General features: G+C 37.9%; 1 protein-coding gene across 3 annotated transcripts in view; it reads left to right on the plus strand.

The window, feature by feature from the left end:
- The first annotated feature begins 4,055 nt into the window (after nucleotides 1-4,055).
- IBTK (inhibitor of Bruton tyrosine kinase) overlaps nucleotides 4,056-16,059 on the plus strand; it is a 98,632-nt gene continuing 86,628 nt past the window's right edge. For 2 of the 3 annotated variants that reach the window (XM_046675861.1, XM_046675862.1), the window contains exons 1-2: nucleotides 4,256-4,452; nucleotides 13,338-14,033. In XM_046675861.1, coding sequence (XP_046531817.1) covers nucleotides 13,713-14,033 — 321 coding nt within the window. In that variant the 5' untranslated portion in view covers nucleotides 4,256-4,452; nucleotides 13,338-13,712. Of the gene's footprint in view, nucleotides 4,453-13,337; nucleotides 14,034-16,059 lie in introns of all 3 variants that reach the window. The other variant, XM_046675863.1, reaches the window with a different exon arrangement.

Here is a 16,059-nt window from a genome sequence, read left to right on the forward strand (position 1 = left end):
AAAAAAAAATGCAAAAAAGTATAGCTAAAAAGCCTTACATAAATTAAAATGGAGTCATAAAAAATATTCAAATAATAAAAAAAAGAAGGCAAGAAACCAGAAACAGTGCATGCATCTTTAACTTTCCACGTTCTACTTAAGTTTGTATTATACCAACTCACCTGCTCCTGTTGTGATACTCCAATAATTACTTCATGATTTAGTCTGGACTCCTCCCTGCTGCTGATAGCCAACTCCAGATGTGCAACACTTTTGGTGCTGTTACTACCTTCTGCAGCAGCCCTGTCTTTTTGTTGTTTGGGGCTGTCACTCCTTTCTTCTGTCCAATCCAGCCTCCTATCCATCTTTCAGGGAATCCTCATGAGTTCTGGACCATCAATAGCTAAACTTCTTGTTTTCCAATGCATTTGTGAATTTGATTATTTTAAATATGTCTTTTCTGCCAGGTCTAGGGATTTGTGGCATTAAGAGAAGGCTGAAGTATGTGTCCAGGCTGCCATTTTAAATCAAACTTGCTTTTCTTCTTCTTCTTTATTTTTTTTTTAAGGAAGTATTGGTGACAACACCCTACATTAATTATGTAGTTAGGTAAAGAAGGAACACAAGCAATTCTAAGTAAGATGGTCTGAGAAAGGAGCACCACAAATTCTCAGTCATAGTAAAGGGGAGAGAGAGTTTGGGAAGTTCAGATTGTTCTGATTATAAAACAACGCTAAGCTTGCAAAATTCATAGGTTTGATTTCTCACAAGTTTTGCTTGTTTCATGTAGGCTTTGAATTTGCCGTGAATGTCTCCAGCATTTTCCTTGAATATTTAGAATTGTTGGTAGCTTCTGCTTTCCAGCTTATCCGATTCTAAAGTTATATTCAAACACTATCTTGTGGGTCATTCCTTGCGTCTCCCCATCCCACCCCTCAAACTCTCTCATGGAAATATACCCATCCAGAAGAGGTCCAGTATGTTAACTTTTATTAAGCGCTAACAGCTGTACTAAGAGCTTTACATATATCATCTCTCTTAAACTTCATAAGGACTTGAAGGAAGTACTATTAATTCTGTGTTAGAGATGAGTAAAACTGAGGCCTAGAGGGTTTATAGAACTTGGTCTGAGGTCTCACAGCTAGTAAGAATAGGAGTAAATTTTTATATCCCAAAAGGTTGCCTTCAGATCCCTTGCTTTAACTGCATCCACATGTAAAACTAATAAATCGGAAAACAATACAGTGTGACACAAAGTCTGAATAAGTCACAGAAGCAGTAGAGAAGAGGGGATAACTGTTAGGAAAGGACATTAGGGAAGGCTTCACAGATATGTGAGAAAGTGGTCTCCTCTGACTGAGGATTTGAAGGATAATCATTCCATAGGACAAATGCAGCTGGGACCGTATGCCCGAATCTAATAGTATAGGAACAACCTATAGTTGTCTATTGTTTGCCCTGCACCCTACCTTCTTTTGCGGAGCTACTCATCACTCTGCTGCAACCATATGACTCTAATAGAGGTTATCAATCATGGTGCCCTTGACTCCTCACCTACTCTAAGCCAATACGAGCACATCGGGGCCCCTGGAATTTTTGTGCTTGAAGCAGAGGGCTCAGTGCTATCTTCCCTAATGACAAAGCTGAGGTGTATATCCGAATGCTGCTTCTAGCCACTTGTTCTCACCTGGAAGACAGTTTGGAGTAGAAGAGAATAAGGCCAAACAATAAGGTTCCAGTCATCTCTAGGCCAGCTGCACTGCTGACCTTCCTGTAGTCATAACCATTCTTGCAGAGCTTGCAGGTTTGGGTTTTAACCCATTGCAATCACACAAGTTCTAATATTCTCTCTTCTGTCACCAACTGAAGAAGGGGCAGCACTGGCCTTCCTTATCTCTACACAACTTGAACGACAGCATAATACATTTTCATTACGAAGGATAGCACTATTAATTTATTTTGGAAAAATGGCATCTAGGGGGCTTATTGCAAATAGTGTGGCTTAAAAACCTTTCTGCAGTGTTCTCTTCTTACTTCATCTTAAACTCTATTCCTGATGTCTAGTCTATTCTCCTATATCCCCTCATTTAAATCACTGCAGTCTTCTAAAGCAATCTCTAGATTTATTTCTTCCTTTAAGTTTACTTGAGGAATCCAGTCAATTATTTTTCTAAACTTTGATTTTTTTAATCAATCAAGTAACTTTTAATTATTGCAAAGGAAAAAAAAGGACAAAATTCAAAATGATAGAAATTAAGAATCACCCATAATCTCACTACACAGAGAGTATCATTGTTATTGATATATTTCTATCTCTTCTTTCTTGTATGTGTAAACACAAAAGTTTTTAAAAAACCAAACAAAATGGCTTATTTGACCTCTTCCTCTCCCAGCCGTATCTACAATGCCTTGTTCATTTACTTGTATTTCATTTGTACTATTTCCTAATCACTTCAATATTCTGTCCTGCAAATAACCAGTATCTTTGAAGCTGCCTAATTTTCCAGTGAAATGGGGAGCAATTCCACATCCCTTGGCCTGGAATGTTCTTTCTGTCCTGGTTCATCTAGTTATCTCCTACCATTCTTTCGATCTTAGTTCAAGAGTCACCTCTTTGGGAAATTAGATTAAATTTGTGGTAGTATTATTTGCAGTAGTTGTAAAAGTTATAATCCCTTCCTATGTTTGGGATAATCTGAGTCTATATGTGTTTTTGTTTACTACTGGATTTCCACTACTTACCTGAAGTGCCTGGCACTTAGCAATTGTTAAAATGAATGAATGACTACTTGGAATAATTCTGCTGCTTAGAAAATACTTCCTTAATTATAAAAAGTAACATCTACTATTTAAGAAGTGTTATTGCGTGCTAGGCACTCTGCTAAGTGCTATATATCTCTATATAATTACATTTTCACAATCCTAAAATGCATTATTGCTCCTGTTTTACAAATAAGGAAACTGAGGCTTCAGAAAAGCTAATTATCTTGTCCAGAGACAGAAAAAAGATTTGAACTCAGGTCAGTGCACTCATTTCCATTATTAGCTTCACTTGCGATTCCTGTCTTCTTTGTTCATGAATATAAAAGTCATCATATATAGTTTATTTTCACAATCACTCAAGTTTTACATTACAAACTTCTTTTTGTTACTACTTTTTCTCAAAGTAGGAAGCAGAGCACCTAGAATAAGGGGCAAAGAGACAGCATATTCTATTGGGAAGGGCAGCAGGAAAGGTAGGTATTCTCCCTTCCCCCTTCACTGACCAGCTGTGTGGCTCTGGGCTTCCACAAGGAAGGCTACAAAAAAAAAGAGTGAAGCTGAAGGGACCGCCCTTAAGAAAACATCTAGTCCAACTCTGGTTTCATAGCTGAGAGAGACTGAGTGGCTTGTATAACTGACAACGTGGCAGAGCTGCACAGCCAACTCCTCACTGCTCCTGTTGTTTGTTCTGAGTCACACGACCTCTCCTTGAACAAACATTTACTGAATGCCTACTGTATTAGGCATTCATCAGCAGCATGTTTCCCATTTGGTATTCTAGCATCGATTATCGGCTACTTTCGTTCCTCCCTAATTTTTTTCACTTGATCTCTTTTAAAACGGCCCTTGGATGAAGAGTTAAAAAGGGAAAAAGCGTAGTGCAAGCCTCGCATCAGGCACTGAGTGGCGTGACCTGGTGAGTGGCGTGACCGGCCGGCAGCTGGTCCCACAGTAGCGACCTAAGAAGGCAGTGACACCTTCCCAGGAAGGGAGGGACTCCCAGATAATCCGGGTGCAGGGGGCAGGGGAAGGGTGAGGCTGCGTCTCCGCGAGACAACGCCTGTGCCTTTCCAGTGACCCTACTGGTAGGGCGACGGGAGGAAACTCTCTTCTGTGCGAGTAGCCTAAGCATTTGGCTTCTGCTGCGTGGTGACCGGCTGCCCAAGGCATCCGGCCAGGTCTCCTGAGCTCTGTCTCGGCACCCGGGTTTATCCTGAATTCGTCTCCTGCTGCCAGGAGAGCGACGTTTCTACCTGGGCCACGGCTGACGCCAAAAGGGGCATTTCCACCACAGCTGGTGGCCTACAGTCCCCGGCCTCTGCCTTTCCCCGCCCCCGGCTCGCGCAGCCTGCCCCAAGGCCGGCAGGGTCGTGCTCCCTTCGGGCGCCAGGCTAACGCCACAGCTTAGGCGCTGCCACGCGAGGCCCGCTGGGCAGACAGCAGCCAATCGTCGTGAGGCATACACGAGCCCCAGCCAATCCACGCCCGCCTTCTTCCTGGGTACCGCCCGGGCCGGCCCTTTCTCCAGCCCCTCTCCGGCGCGCATAGTCGCGGCTGTCGCTGCAGCCGCCTCTGGAGCTGACCCGTGTCTGGGGACCGGACCCTCGTGGCGCCGCTCGTTTTCTCCTGTGGCCTTCACTAAGGATGAGTCCCTGCGCGCCTGTGTGCCCACCCCGCGGAGACTACTGGCGCACTTTCATCTAGCGACTGGTGAGGGAGGGCTCGGCGCGGCGGACCGTGCGGAGCGGGCGGAGACGACAGCGTCCCTTCAGCCCGGGGGCGACCGGACCGAATTCGCTTTCTGGAGGGTGCGGGTGACCGCGGCCGCCGGTGGCGCGTGTGGACGGCCCGGCGGCGCCTAAGCTGCCAGGCTTCGCGCGGGGCGGCGCGGGCCGGCCGAGCGGCCAGGTCCCCGCGGCCGCCTGCCCGCTGCCTCCCTCCCCTAATGAATGGTCTGTGCAGGCGACGTGCTGCGTCGCGGTCCTGCCTGATACGCCCTCCAGCGATGGCTCAGCTACTTTCAGAGTTGCCGGGTGTCGCTTCCCTTCGAGCCTTGAATCTGAAACCGTTTCTCGAGGCGTTATCCCCTTCGTGGGGTCACATAGTTTTAGTTCACTCCGGGGATGCTAACTGTGAAGTTTAGCGTGAATTGACTATTGTGTGAAAAGGGACCGCTTCGTTTTGGGGGGATGGGAGAGATAGAAAGGATAGAGGACTTTTGTTCTTGCATCATGTCAGGTTCTAAAAAAGTTTAGTTCAGCAGTGAAATGGATAAGCCAGGACATCCTTGACTCCTGTTTAAAGACGTACTTAAGAAAACTTAGTGTGTTACTCAGACAAGAGGTTTTTCAGGAAGTAGAGACTGAAGAGGCATCTTTATTTTTTTCCTTCTCTCGAAGTAGGGCGTTGAAAATTGAAATTTATGAGAAATGCTGAAAGACTGTGACTTTTATGACTAGTAGTGTTTCTGGGTCCATGATGTATAAATTCACATCCTTGCATAGCCCCTGCTTGATTTTTTCACTTCTTTTACTATTTTGAGTTTCTTGATTTTTATTGGTTTTAGAAACTGATACTAGGGTAGATGAGAGCAGAAAGAGCTGTTTTCTAAAAATAATTTATTGCACACATTTGCAGGAACTTTAGTCAAAGTCGAGTTTACTTCAAGAAGTTTTAAAAAATGGCTGTTCCATTATTTAAAAAAATGTTTGAAAAACTTTTACTGACGGCTTTCGGTATGCTAAATTCTATATAAGGAATTTATTACGTCTTTAACTGTCATTACGCTTCAGGTCGGTGAATTTCAATAGACCATGAATGAAGGTACCTGTTACATAAAGGAGCTCAGGATTACTTGGTTAATTACTATAAATGATATCAGAGTTAGTTTACTGTCATTGGTAGGGCAATAATTCTCTGCTCCATCTAGAGATGTGCTTGCCCCCTAAAATTTGGGAAATTTTTCTATTGTGAAACTGGTTATTGTACCCATTAAGTTTTGAATTGAAGATTCTGTCTCTTATACCAAGAGAATATTTGAGGAGACATTAGAATAGCATACAGTATTGACAAAGGCTAAATCATTAATTTTCTAAAGTAGTAAGTGCTATGCTTATGTTTTAAAATTATGTGAACTATTTTTAAGACTTACAGAAGGAATTTAAAATTTTTAAAAATTCTTTCATTACGAGTCACTATAATTTGTAGCTTTGTAACAGTTATTGAATTTAATATAGATACAAGTTTATAGGGAAGATATTTTGGTTTTAGAGAGCACTTAAAAAAAAAAACCTACTTATTGGATACATGTTATATTTTGTGAGAAATATGAAGCAGTATAGAATTCACCCCTCTCTTGTCCCTTAAAGAGCTTGCAATCTTTATGTGTAGGCAAGGTACACACTTGCAAGGCAGGTTATCATTTTGTAGATGAAGAAATTGAAGATTAGGGAAATTAAGTTACTTGGCCAAAGTTTTGGATAGTAGGAACCCAATTCTTATGACTACAAATAAGGGTGCTTTTTTTTTTCTACTACACTATTCTACTTCTTGTTGAAGATTTCCCCACTGCATTTTGAGAGAGCAGTTTGGGCAGAGTAGACTGGGTAGAATCTAGAGTACACTTTTCTATCTGTGTGGTTTTGGATAGGCTAAACTTGCACATCAGCTTCCTTGTGTAAATTGAAGGTAGTGGTATATACAGGGGCAATAATGAGGCTGAAAAGAGGATTAAATTAGTTAATTTATGTAAAGCACTTTACTTGTTCATATGAAAGTTCAAAAGATGGTAGATATTATGGTTGTAAGTGCTGGACAAGTTAGCCGCCTTGTAAAGTTTTAGGTGCAAAGCATTCCAAGCAGAAAGGACTCTAATACAGTTATACCATTCTCTGATCTTTATACCAGTATGTCCCTTTTCCTCCCTTTTTAACATTTGTTGGATGCTTACATATGAATGAATTGTCTCACTTATTTTTTAGAACTATTCAGGAGATAAATAGTTGTTATCCCCTTTGTACAAGTGAGGGAATTGAAGCTTAGGAAATTAAATGATATGTCCAGGGTCATTTAGTTGTTAGTGGTGTACCTGGGTTACTAGCTCAGGTGTTCTGAATTTAGAGTCTGAATTTGATATGCCACATGGTCACCAGGCCTAACTGGCATCCTTTTCCTGAGGTCACAAAGCTATTCTTAACACATGAAATATAGATACTGGTTCATTTTGGGCTTGGATATGTCAGAGAATAGCATGATCAGATTTGTGTTCAGGAAGAAAACTCTTAATCAAGGATAAGTAGAAGGATTTGAGCCATTTTTTGAGGTTTGCACTCTACTGGCTGACACCTTTGTGGTGGGCCAGTTTTCAAGGTTGAACAGTTGCCACTCTAGCTACACTCCTGCAAATCAGTTTCCCATTATCACTTAATATAGTCATCACATAAAACAAATTTTCACCTTTAATTTTTATTTGTTCCTTAAAGTTTGTTTTGCTTTTTGTGATTTTCAAATTGTTTACCCCTTATTCTTCTTCCCAGCTGCCCTATCTGTAATCAAGCCAAAAACCTGGGAGTTACCACCACATCTTGTCAATTCAAGATTCTAGATAGAACTCTGAATTGCCCACTTTCTTTATCCCTAAAGGACGACACGTAAGACTGTCAATAATCTAGTCTGTCCTTCCGTATCTATTAGGCTTCACTCATTTCCGTCTTCTGAATTACTTGGAATTTTCAAAATAGACCAAGATGATTTTAGCGCTTTTATATTTACCGTTCCTTCTGCCGCGAATCCCCACCTACCCTGAATTTGTCGGGCAAACATATACTCATCTTAAATCTTAGTTTATACATCTCCTGTGGGAAATCTTCCCTATATCCCTCTTTTCATTCTCCATTCCTGTAAGTCACTTGTTCTGTATTTTCCATTGGTTTATAATCATGATATGTTTTTATTACTTGCTTAGATAAAATCAGTCTCCTGTACCTAATTGTGACCCTTTGATGGTAAAGACTGTGTAATAGATAAGTTTTTTTTCATTCAATACAGTTGATAAACATGCTATTTTTTCACTTAAGTATTATCCATGAACTTGTACTTTATCATTTTATCTAAAATCTTTAAGTCCTGTTTATTTTTGTATCTCCAGCATCTTATGACCTATTGTGGATGCACTGGAGAGGCAGTGTAGTACAGTAGACATAGCTTGGACTTTGCTGTTAAACAGATTTGTGTTTGAATTCTAACTCCTCTTTTATTGGTGCTATGATTTGGGTGGCTTACTTAACCCTCTCTATGATGTAAAATATACAGTATGTATTATGTGCTTAATAAATATTTATTTCCTTTGCTTTCTTTGCCTTCAGTAAGCATTTGTTGAATGCATAAATAAGGTTTACACTGGGCATTGGAAATATGGGTCTGGAATTTGGGAGAGATGTGGGGGCAAGAGACAGATTTGGGTATTATGAGCATGTAGGTTAAAGTTAAAAACATGCAAGAGATTGAAATTATCTGGGGAGAATATGAAGTAGAGAAGAAAAGAAGACTGAAGATGGACTGAGGGAAGCCCAACATTTGAATGTCAGGAGAAGGGATAATGTCTTTGGAAGAAGGGGTGGGAGAGAGAGCCCATGCTTAAATGCTTCAGTAGCTCCCTACTCTTCTTTTTTTCTTTTAGATTCCTTAGGAGAATGTGGTGTTAATGACTCAAAAGCAGGGAAGTCAAGTAAGATAAGAACTGGCAGTTTGGAAGTTATTGGTAACAGTATATGTAGTTTAATTGGAGAAGTATGTATGGAAACTAGGGAGCAGAGACTTTGAAGCTCAACTTGAATTTTGGGATAAAAGTTTGTTACGTTTTTGTTAACTGAAAAATAATAGTAATAAAAGCTGGTATTTGTTGAATGTGTATTTGCTGCCAGGCACCATGCTAAGCAGTTTTGTTTTATTGTTACAGTAATCCTGTGAGGTTGGTGGGATTGTCTCCATTTTCAGATGAAGAAATGAGAGTTTGGAGAGATTATGTAATTTTTAGAGTTACGTAACTGGTAACAGCTGGCATTGCTATATTTGATTCCAAATATGTAGGACTCTAAAAAACACTAGCTTCTAGTCACTTCAATATTTATATGTTCAGTATTCCCTTGTGCTTCTCCATATATTATAGTGTGGTATCACTTTTATATTTAATATTGCCTTTTTTTCTCTTTAAATGTTTAAATATAGTAACAAATTAGAGAATTCTATTGTACCTTAATTCTTTCATGAATAGTTTGAGTGAGTCACCAGTAAGCAGTTCCTTTCAGGTATTATGAATACATTGAAAATACAAAGGTGGCAAAATTTTAGAGCCTCAAAAGAATGAAATTTACTGCATGTGACTATTTTGCCATATATCATGTTTTCCAGTTTTAACACTTTAAACTACTTGCGGCTTTGGTACCTTTTTCTTTATGTCAGCTAACTACCAAACTCTTTGTTTGTTTTTTGGTTCAAATCAGTATTTTAAGGTGGGGATGATTTTTGTAAGGACTGTATCAAATCATAAAATGTATAGACTAGTAGAAACAGAACTGGAGCTAGAAAGGATTAGGAATCATCTAGTTCTGTGCTTCATTTCCAGATGGGGAAATCAGAATAGTTAAGAACTAGTTTAGGTTTAGGACTTCTGACTCTTAATGTGTTTGAAATGGAAGTGGAAAATGCAGATTTGGAATGTTTCATGTCTAGGTCTGGTGCCCAGAAGTTTCCCCTATATATAATAAACTCCTGTATGTTCCTCTGAATAGTTTTCTTATAACTGTTTTTATCTATCATTCAAAGTATATATTTTAAAAATGAAACTAAAAAATATTTTGGGGAATTTAAATATTTTAAAAAAATTTATTCAATTTACTTAAAGCAAGGAAAACAAACAGTTCACCCATTCCCCGCACCCCCATTCTACCTCTGGCAACTACTAATCTGTTCTCTGTATCTGTGAGCTTGGTTTTTCTTTTAGATTCCACATATAAGAGAGATCATACGGTATTTGTCTTTCTCTGTCTGACTTATTTCACTTAGCATAATGCCCTCAAGGTCTATCCATGTTGTTGCAAATGGCAGGATTTCCTTCTTTTTTATGGTTGAATAATATTTCATTGTATATATATACCACCATTTCTTTATCCGTTCATCCCTCGATGGGCACTTAGGTTGTTTCCACATCTGGGCTCTTGTAAGTAATGCTGCAAAGAACATAGGGGTACATATATCTTTTTGAATTAGTGTTTTCATTTTCGTTGGATAAATACCCAGAAGTGGAATTGCTGGATGTGGTAGTTCTATTTTTAATTTTTTGAGGAACTTCCATATTGTTTTCCATAGTGGCTGCACCAGTTTACATTCCCAGCAACAGTGCACAAGGATTCCCTTTTCTCCCATGTGCTTGCCAACGCTCATGTGTTGTCTTTTTAGTAATGGCCGTTCTAACAGATGTAAGGTGATATCTCATTGTGGTTTTGATTTGCGTTTCCCTGATGGTTAATGATGTAGAACATCTTTTCATGTACCTGTTGCCCATCTGTAAGTCTTTTTTGGAAAAATGTGTATTTGGATCTTCTGCCCTTTTTTTTTTTGAGGAAGATTATACTTGAGCTAACATCTGCTGCCAATCCTCCTCTTTTTGCTAAGGAAGACTGGCCCTGAGCTAACATCCGTGCCCATGTTCCCCTACTTTATATGTAGGGCACCTGCCACAACATGGCTTGACAAGTGGTGCGTAGGTCTGCACCTGGGATCCAAACCGGCAAACCTTGGGCTGCTGAACCGGAACGTGTGAACTTAACTGCTGTGCCACCAGGGTGGCCCCTGCCCATTTTTTGATTGTGGTTTTTTTTGTTATTGTGTGAGTTCTTTATATATTTTGGATGTTAGCCCCTTATCGTATATATGATTTGCAAATATTTTCTTCCATTCAGTAGGCTGCCTTTTCATTTTCTTGTTTGTTTCTTTTGCTGTGCTGAGGCTTTTTAGTTTGATATAATCCCACTTGTTTTTGCATTTGTTGCCTTTGCTTTTGGTGTCAGATTCAAAAAGTCATTGCTAACACCTGTGTTAAGGAGCTTACTGCCTGTGTTTTTTTCTAGGATTTTTATGGTTTCTGGTCTTACATTCAAGTCTTTAATCCATTTTGAATTAATTTTTGTGTATGGTGTAAGACAGTGGTACAGTTTCCTTCTTTTGTATATGGCTGTCCAATTTTCCCAGCACCATGTATTGAAGAGACTGTCCTTTCCCCATTATATATTCTTGGCTCCCTTGTCATAAATTAATTGACCACATCTATGTGGGTTTATTTCTGGAATCTCTCTTCTGTTCCATTGTTCTATGTATCTGTTTTTATGCCAATACATACTGTTATAGTTATGTAGCTTTGTAATATAGTTTGAAGTCAGGGAGCATGATGCCTCCAGTTTTGTTCTTCTTTCTCAAGATTCCTTTGGCTATTCAGGGTCTTTTGTGGTTCCATATAAATTTTAGGATTATTTGTTCTATTAAGTATTTGTGATAGTTTGATACCTGGGAGAAGGGAATTTCCGTAGAATGTCTACTATAATAAAAGCTTTAGAATCTAGATATTATGAATGGATTGACTACTCATTTTAAATCCAGAGGACAAAAATACTGAAGGAAGATAAATAATTAGGAGACAGTAAATAAAAAGATGATGGAGAAATGCTTGGTGTAAAGTAGTCTGCTCTAGATATAAGATTTCGAATATATTGGTGGTTAGTTTTCTAACAGGAGGTGAAAAAACAGAAGAATAGTAGCTGATCAAATAGTTGACAAATGATATTTCATTTCTCTAGATCTGAATGCGGCAAAGCAGACAAGGTAGCCTATTGGAAAAAAGGAAGCTAGAGGCTCATATATAATGGTTGCATTTTCTATATTTTCTTACAGCCTCTCTAATAAATGTTAGTATTTATTTATAGTTTTTAGACATTTATTTTTGAATAGGTATGCATGCACATGGTAAAGCATTCAGAAGGGGTTTGTAGTAAAAAGTAAGTCTGCCTTCCATTCCTGTCTCCAACTATTGGTGCCCTTCCTCAGAGCAACCACTGTTAACCATTTTCTTGTGTATTATTCTAGACATCTTTCATGCATAGTCAAGCATAAACATGTACATACATATGTATTTCTCTCAAATTGTATTACAAATGCATCTCATTTTAAAAGACATTTTATAATATATCTTGCAGATTATTTCCAATCAGAAAATATATAGCTATTTTATTCCTTTTGATACATGAATAATATTCTGTTGCATGGACATACCATAATTACTTTTAACTAGATTTTTTCCATTCTTTACTTTTGCAAACAGTGATGCAGTGAATGTTCTTGTACTTATGCTGTTTCACACATAGATTTATTTTTACAGGATAAATTCCCAGAAGTAAAATTGGGTCTTAAAGGAATGTGTATTTTACATTTTGATAAATACTGCTAAATTGCTCTCCATGGAGGTTGTACTAGTTTATACTCTCACCACCGATGGAGTAGAGTTCCTATTTCCCTACAACCTTGTCCATATATAATAATATCAACCTTTTTGCTATTCTGATAGATAAAAAATGGTATCTCATTATAGTTATAATTTGCATTTCTTTTGAGTGATGTGAGCCCCCTTTCTTTTCAAAAGTCCAATTTCATTTTCTTACTTTTTGAGAAATGTCATATTCTTTGACTTTTATTTTGTTGATCTCTTAATGATTTGTAGAGACTTTATTAAGGAAGATTTTTCTCCTTTTTTGTCTTTGAAATTTTTTTTTCATGTAGGTTTTAAACTGATTGAATTTATTATTCTTTTATAACTTTCGGATTTCAGATCATACTTAGAAAGAAAGGCCTTTTGTGCTTTGAGATTATAAAAGAGTCTTCTGTGTTTTCATTTAGTGCTTTTATGGTGTCATTTTTATGTTTGTCTTTGACTCATCTGGAATTTATATTGATGTAAGGTATAAAATAAGTATTTAAAGTTATTATTTTCCAGACAGCTGTCTAGTTGTTTTGATACCTGTTGTTTAATTGTCATCTCCTCCTATGGTGAAGGACTGTCCAAACAGAGAGAACAGTGTTAGCGTAGTGCCTGGCTCTTAGTGAAAACTAAATGGTGAGAGTGTTGGTTACTGTGGTGGTCGTGGTGGGTGGTGGTCATGATGATGACGATGTAGTTTTAAGGAGTAAAGATTTGGGATGGGATTCCTGTAAATACGATAGATTTAAGTGTGTCTATAGTTTGTGGGGACATAGCTAGTAGAGTGTAAAAATACAGGGGGGAAGGAATGAAGGCTCTGGAAGGAAAGGTGGATTCCAGAGTACAGACACAGAGGTTACCCTTAAACATGAGACTGGAAAAAAAGAGGTGAGGATAACTAATGTAGATACAGAAAACTATAGATGTGAAGGTAAAAAGTTGACAGACTTTTTTTTGAAATAGGAATTGAGGAGACTTAAATATGGAGGTAGTTGTCTTCTAAGGTACTTGAGGAGAGTGAGAGATAAATTTTGTATTTTTTACTTTGTCTTCCTTTCCCCTTCTTTTGTAGGTCACCCTTGCAATTATGGATATTTAAAAGGAGCAGACAGTGTGGAGGGGGAGTTCCCCTCCTCACTCCCCCTTGGTGCTTGACTCCAGGAATAATTTATAAACTGTGGATAGTTTTTTTTTTTAAATAAAGAACTTGTATTTGATATAGACTTTATAGAGCTATTTATAATTTTTTGATTTAAGTGCCAAAATAAATTGTACAAAGATATATAGTTTTATATTATTGCCGTGAGGATTTAAATTATAATCCTAAACAGGCCATTTATTCTCTATAAATCTTTCTGAATAGCACCTTTGTGTCCTGGCTTTTTCATTTTTTAAAATTAGTCTTAACTGACTCTTCTGAAGAAGTAAGCGTATAAAAACAATCAGGATGAATTCTTCCATCCCTGACTGCACATCGAAGTGTCAATCCCTGAAGCATGCTTTGGATGTCCTTTCTGTGGTAACAAAGGGGAGTGAAAACCAAATTAAGGCCTTTCTCTCCAGTCACTGTTACAATGCTGCAACTATCAAGGATGCCTTTGGCAGAAATGCCCTCCACCTTGTTTCCTCCTGTGGAAAGAAAGGAGTGTTAGATTGGCTTATTGAGAAGGGAGTGGATCTGTTGGTGAAAGACAAGGAGTCAGGATGGACAGCTTTGCACAGAAGCATTTTTTATGGACACATTGATTGTGTTTGGTCTCTATTGAAGGTAAGTGTCATATGTTTGTCTAAAACTATTTGGTCTGAGAAACATATGTTTCTCTTAATCTTTTTCATACACCTCACTTAACTTGCCAAAAAAGGTTTGACTTTGTTCTTATCGATTGATACGTTTTACTATTGTAACTCATCTTTAGAATTCAAATCCTGTATTTTCTTTATGATGTAAAATTTTATACGTATACCAGTTTACAATATATGATGAATTATTAACCAATTTTGTGTTATGTGTGTCCCCACTGACTTTCTCCATCTCTTATTATTTTGAAGTAAATCCTAGACATTTTATCATTTAATGAGCACTATGTATCTTTTAGTATTTTTAAGAAATATGGTTTACTTTTATGTAACTGTTATTAGCTACTTTAGAAGGACCCTTGTTATTGAAATACATCACTTAGGGACTATGTTTTTGAGTAGTGTGTTTATTTCTTGTTTGGCTAGGATAAAGTGTTTGTAGTTCTAAAAAAATTTATTAATTAGAATCAGCTTAATTTATTTGAAATTTCCCCATCAAGTAGATTAAATCTAGGTTTGTTGTACTGTATAGCCAAATAATGAAGTGTTTTGAGATATGCCCCAATGTCATTTCACTAATGAATGCAAATTAAAAACTCACTGTCAGAAGTCATGAGTTTTAAACTGAACAATTTTCTTTTGTATAGGCATTTTGTCATGTTTGTGGAGGACCCAGAAAAGAAGAAAATAGTTCCCATCTTCAAGGAACTTGTGGTCACATTAGGGAGCTTATCTTTGGTGTCTTCATCTATTTTTGACTTTTAAAAAATTATTTACATAGTGGTCTTTACATAGTAATATTAACTGATGAAAATAATTTTCAATATATGTTAATGTAAAATATCCTTTTTTGGAACTAAACTAGGTTTGTTGCTTAATGAGTTGTCTTGGACAAGTTGTTAAATCTTGAACCTCGGTTTCATTCATAAAAAGAGAATAATAATAGTACCTTCCTCATTTTTTTTTAGGGAGTTTCAGTGAAGAAAAAGCTTTTCTTAAGTTTAGTAGTTGTGCTAGTAGTTCCTCTTATATCTAAAACCTTTGGGTATTGGTTTAATTCCCTGACTGTAATCTTTTTTATAGAGAAAGCTTGGTTAGCATAAGTTAAAGCATTTATCAGCTCTCACCCTTTCCCACCTCTAAAACTTCAGCTTTTTTCCAGTTTCCTGGAAAATTAGATGGCTGCCAATCCTGTCAAGCTTGAGAGGGTCCTTGGATTTTCTGCTATCCTTGGGGTTGCCATTCTGGTGTCAGGATTTGGGGCTTCAGTTTGAAATAGGGTCTGGCCTGAATTTTGGACCTTCTCTCACTTCTGAGTTTCATTTCCCTTTAGAAATCCTCAAGCATTCTTACCACTTTGACTAAGAGAAGCCAGGAAATTGTGCCTTGGGCCACCTTGCCCTTGGCTTGACTGTGTTTTATTACCATCAGAGTCCCACTGATTAATGAAAGATACCTAACATTGGATGTATTCCACTGATAAAATTTTCCCGCAGGAACCTCTTTGGTCCATTTAGTATTCACATGTCACAAGCTATCTTCATTTGTTTGGCACATCCTTTTGTCCTTTGGCCTTTCAACACTCCTTTAATTGGAAGGGCTGCAGTGATAGAGGTGTTCATGTCAGTTCTACTTCTCATGAGAACTATAGCACTTAAAGTATTATGGATTGGCAGGAAGAGACCATACACAAATACACATTTTAAATGAATTGCATTTGATAAAAACTTTATAGCTATAACATTTTTTAATTAAGTGCCAAAATATACAATAAATATGCACCCAAACTATCAGTTCCTGATAGCTAAAGATGAAAAAACCTTAACAGAAACTTGTTGTCTACCAAAAGCTGGAGTAGAGACAACATATCTTATGCAGCTTCTTTTTGGCTCCTTGATTCCATGACTGTGCATGCCTGGCAAAGACTTTTTATGCTTGTAGGGTCTTGCTGTATCTGTTATCACTATATCATTTTTTTTATTTTTGAGGAAGATTAG

The sequence above is a fragment of the Equus quagga genome, chromosome 11 (assembly GCF_021613505.1).
Source record: "Equus quagga isolate Etosha38 chromosome 11, UCLA_HA_Equagga_1.0, whole genome shotgun sequence".
Taxonomy (NCBI): Eukaryota; Metazoa; Chordata; class Mammalia; order Perissodactyla; family Equidae; genus Equus; species Equus quagga.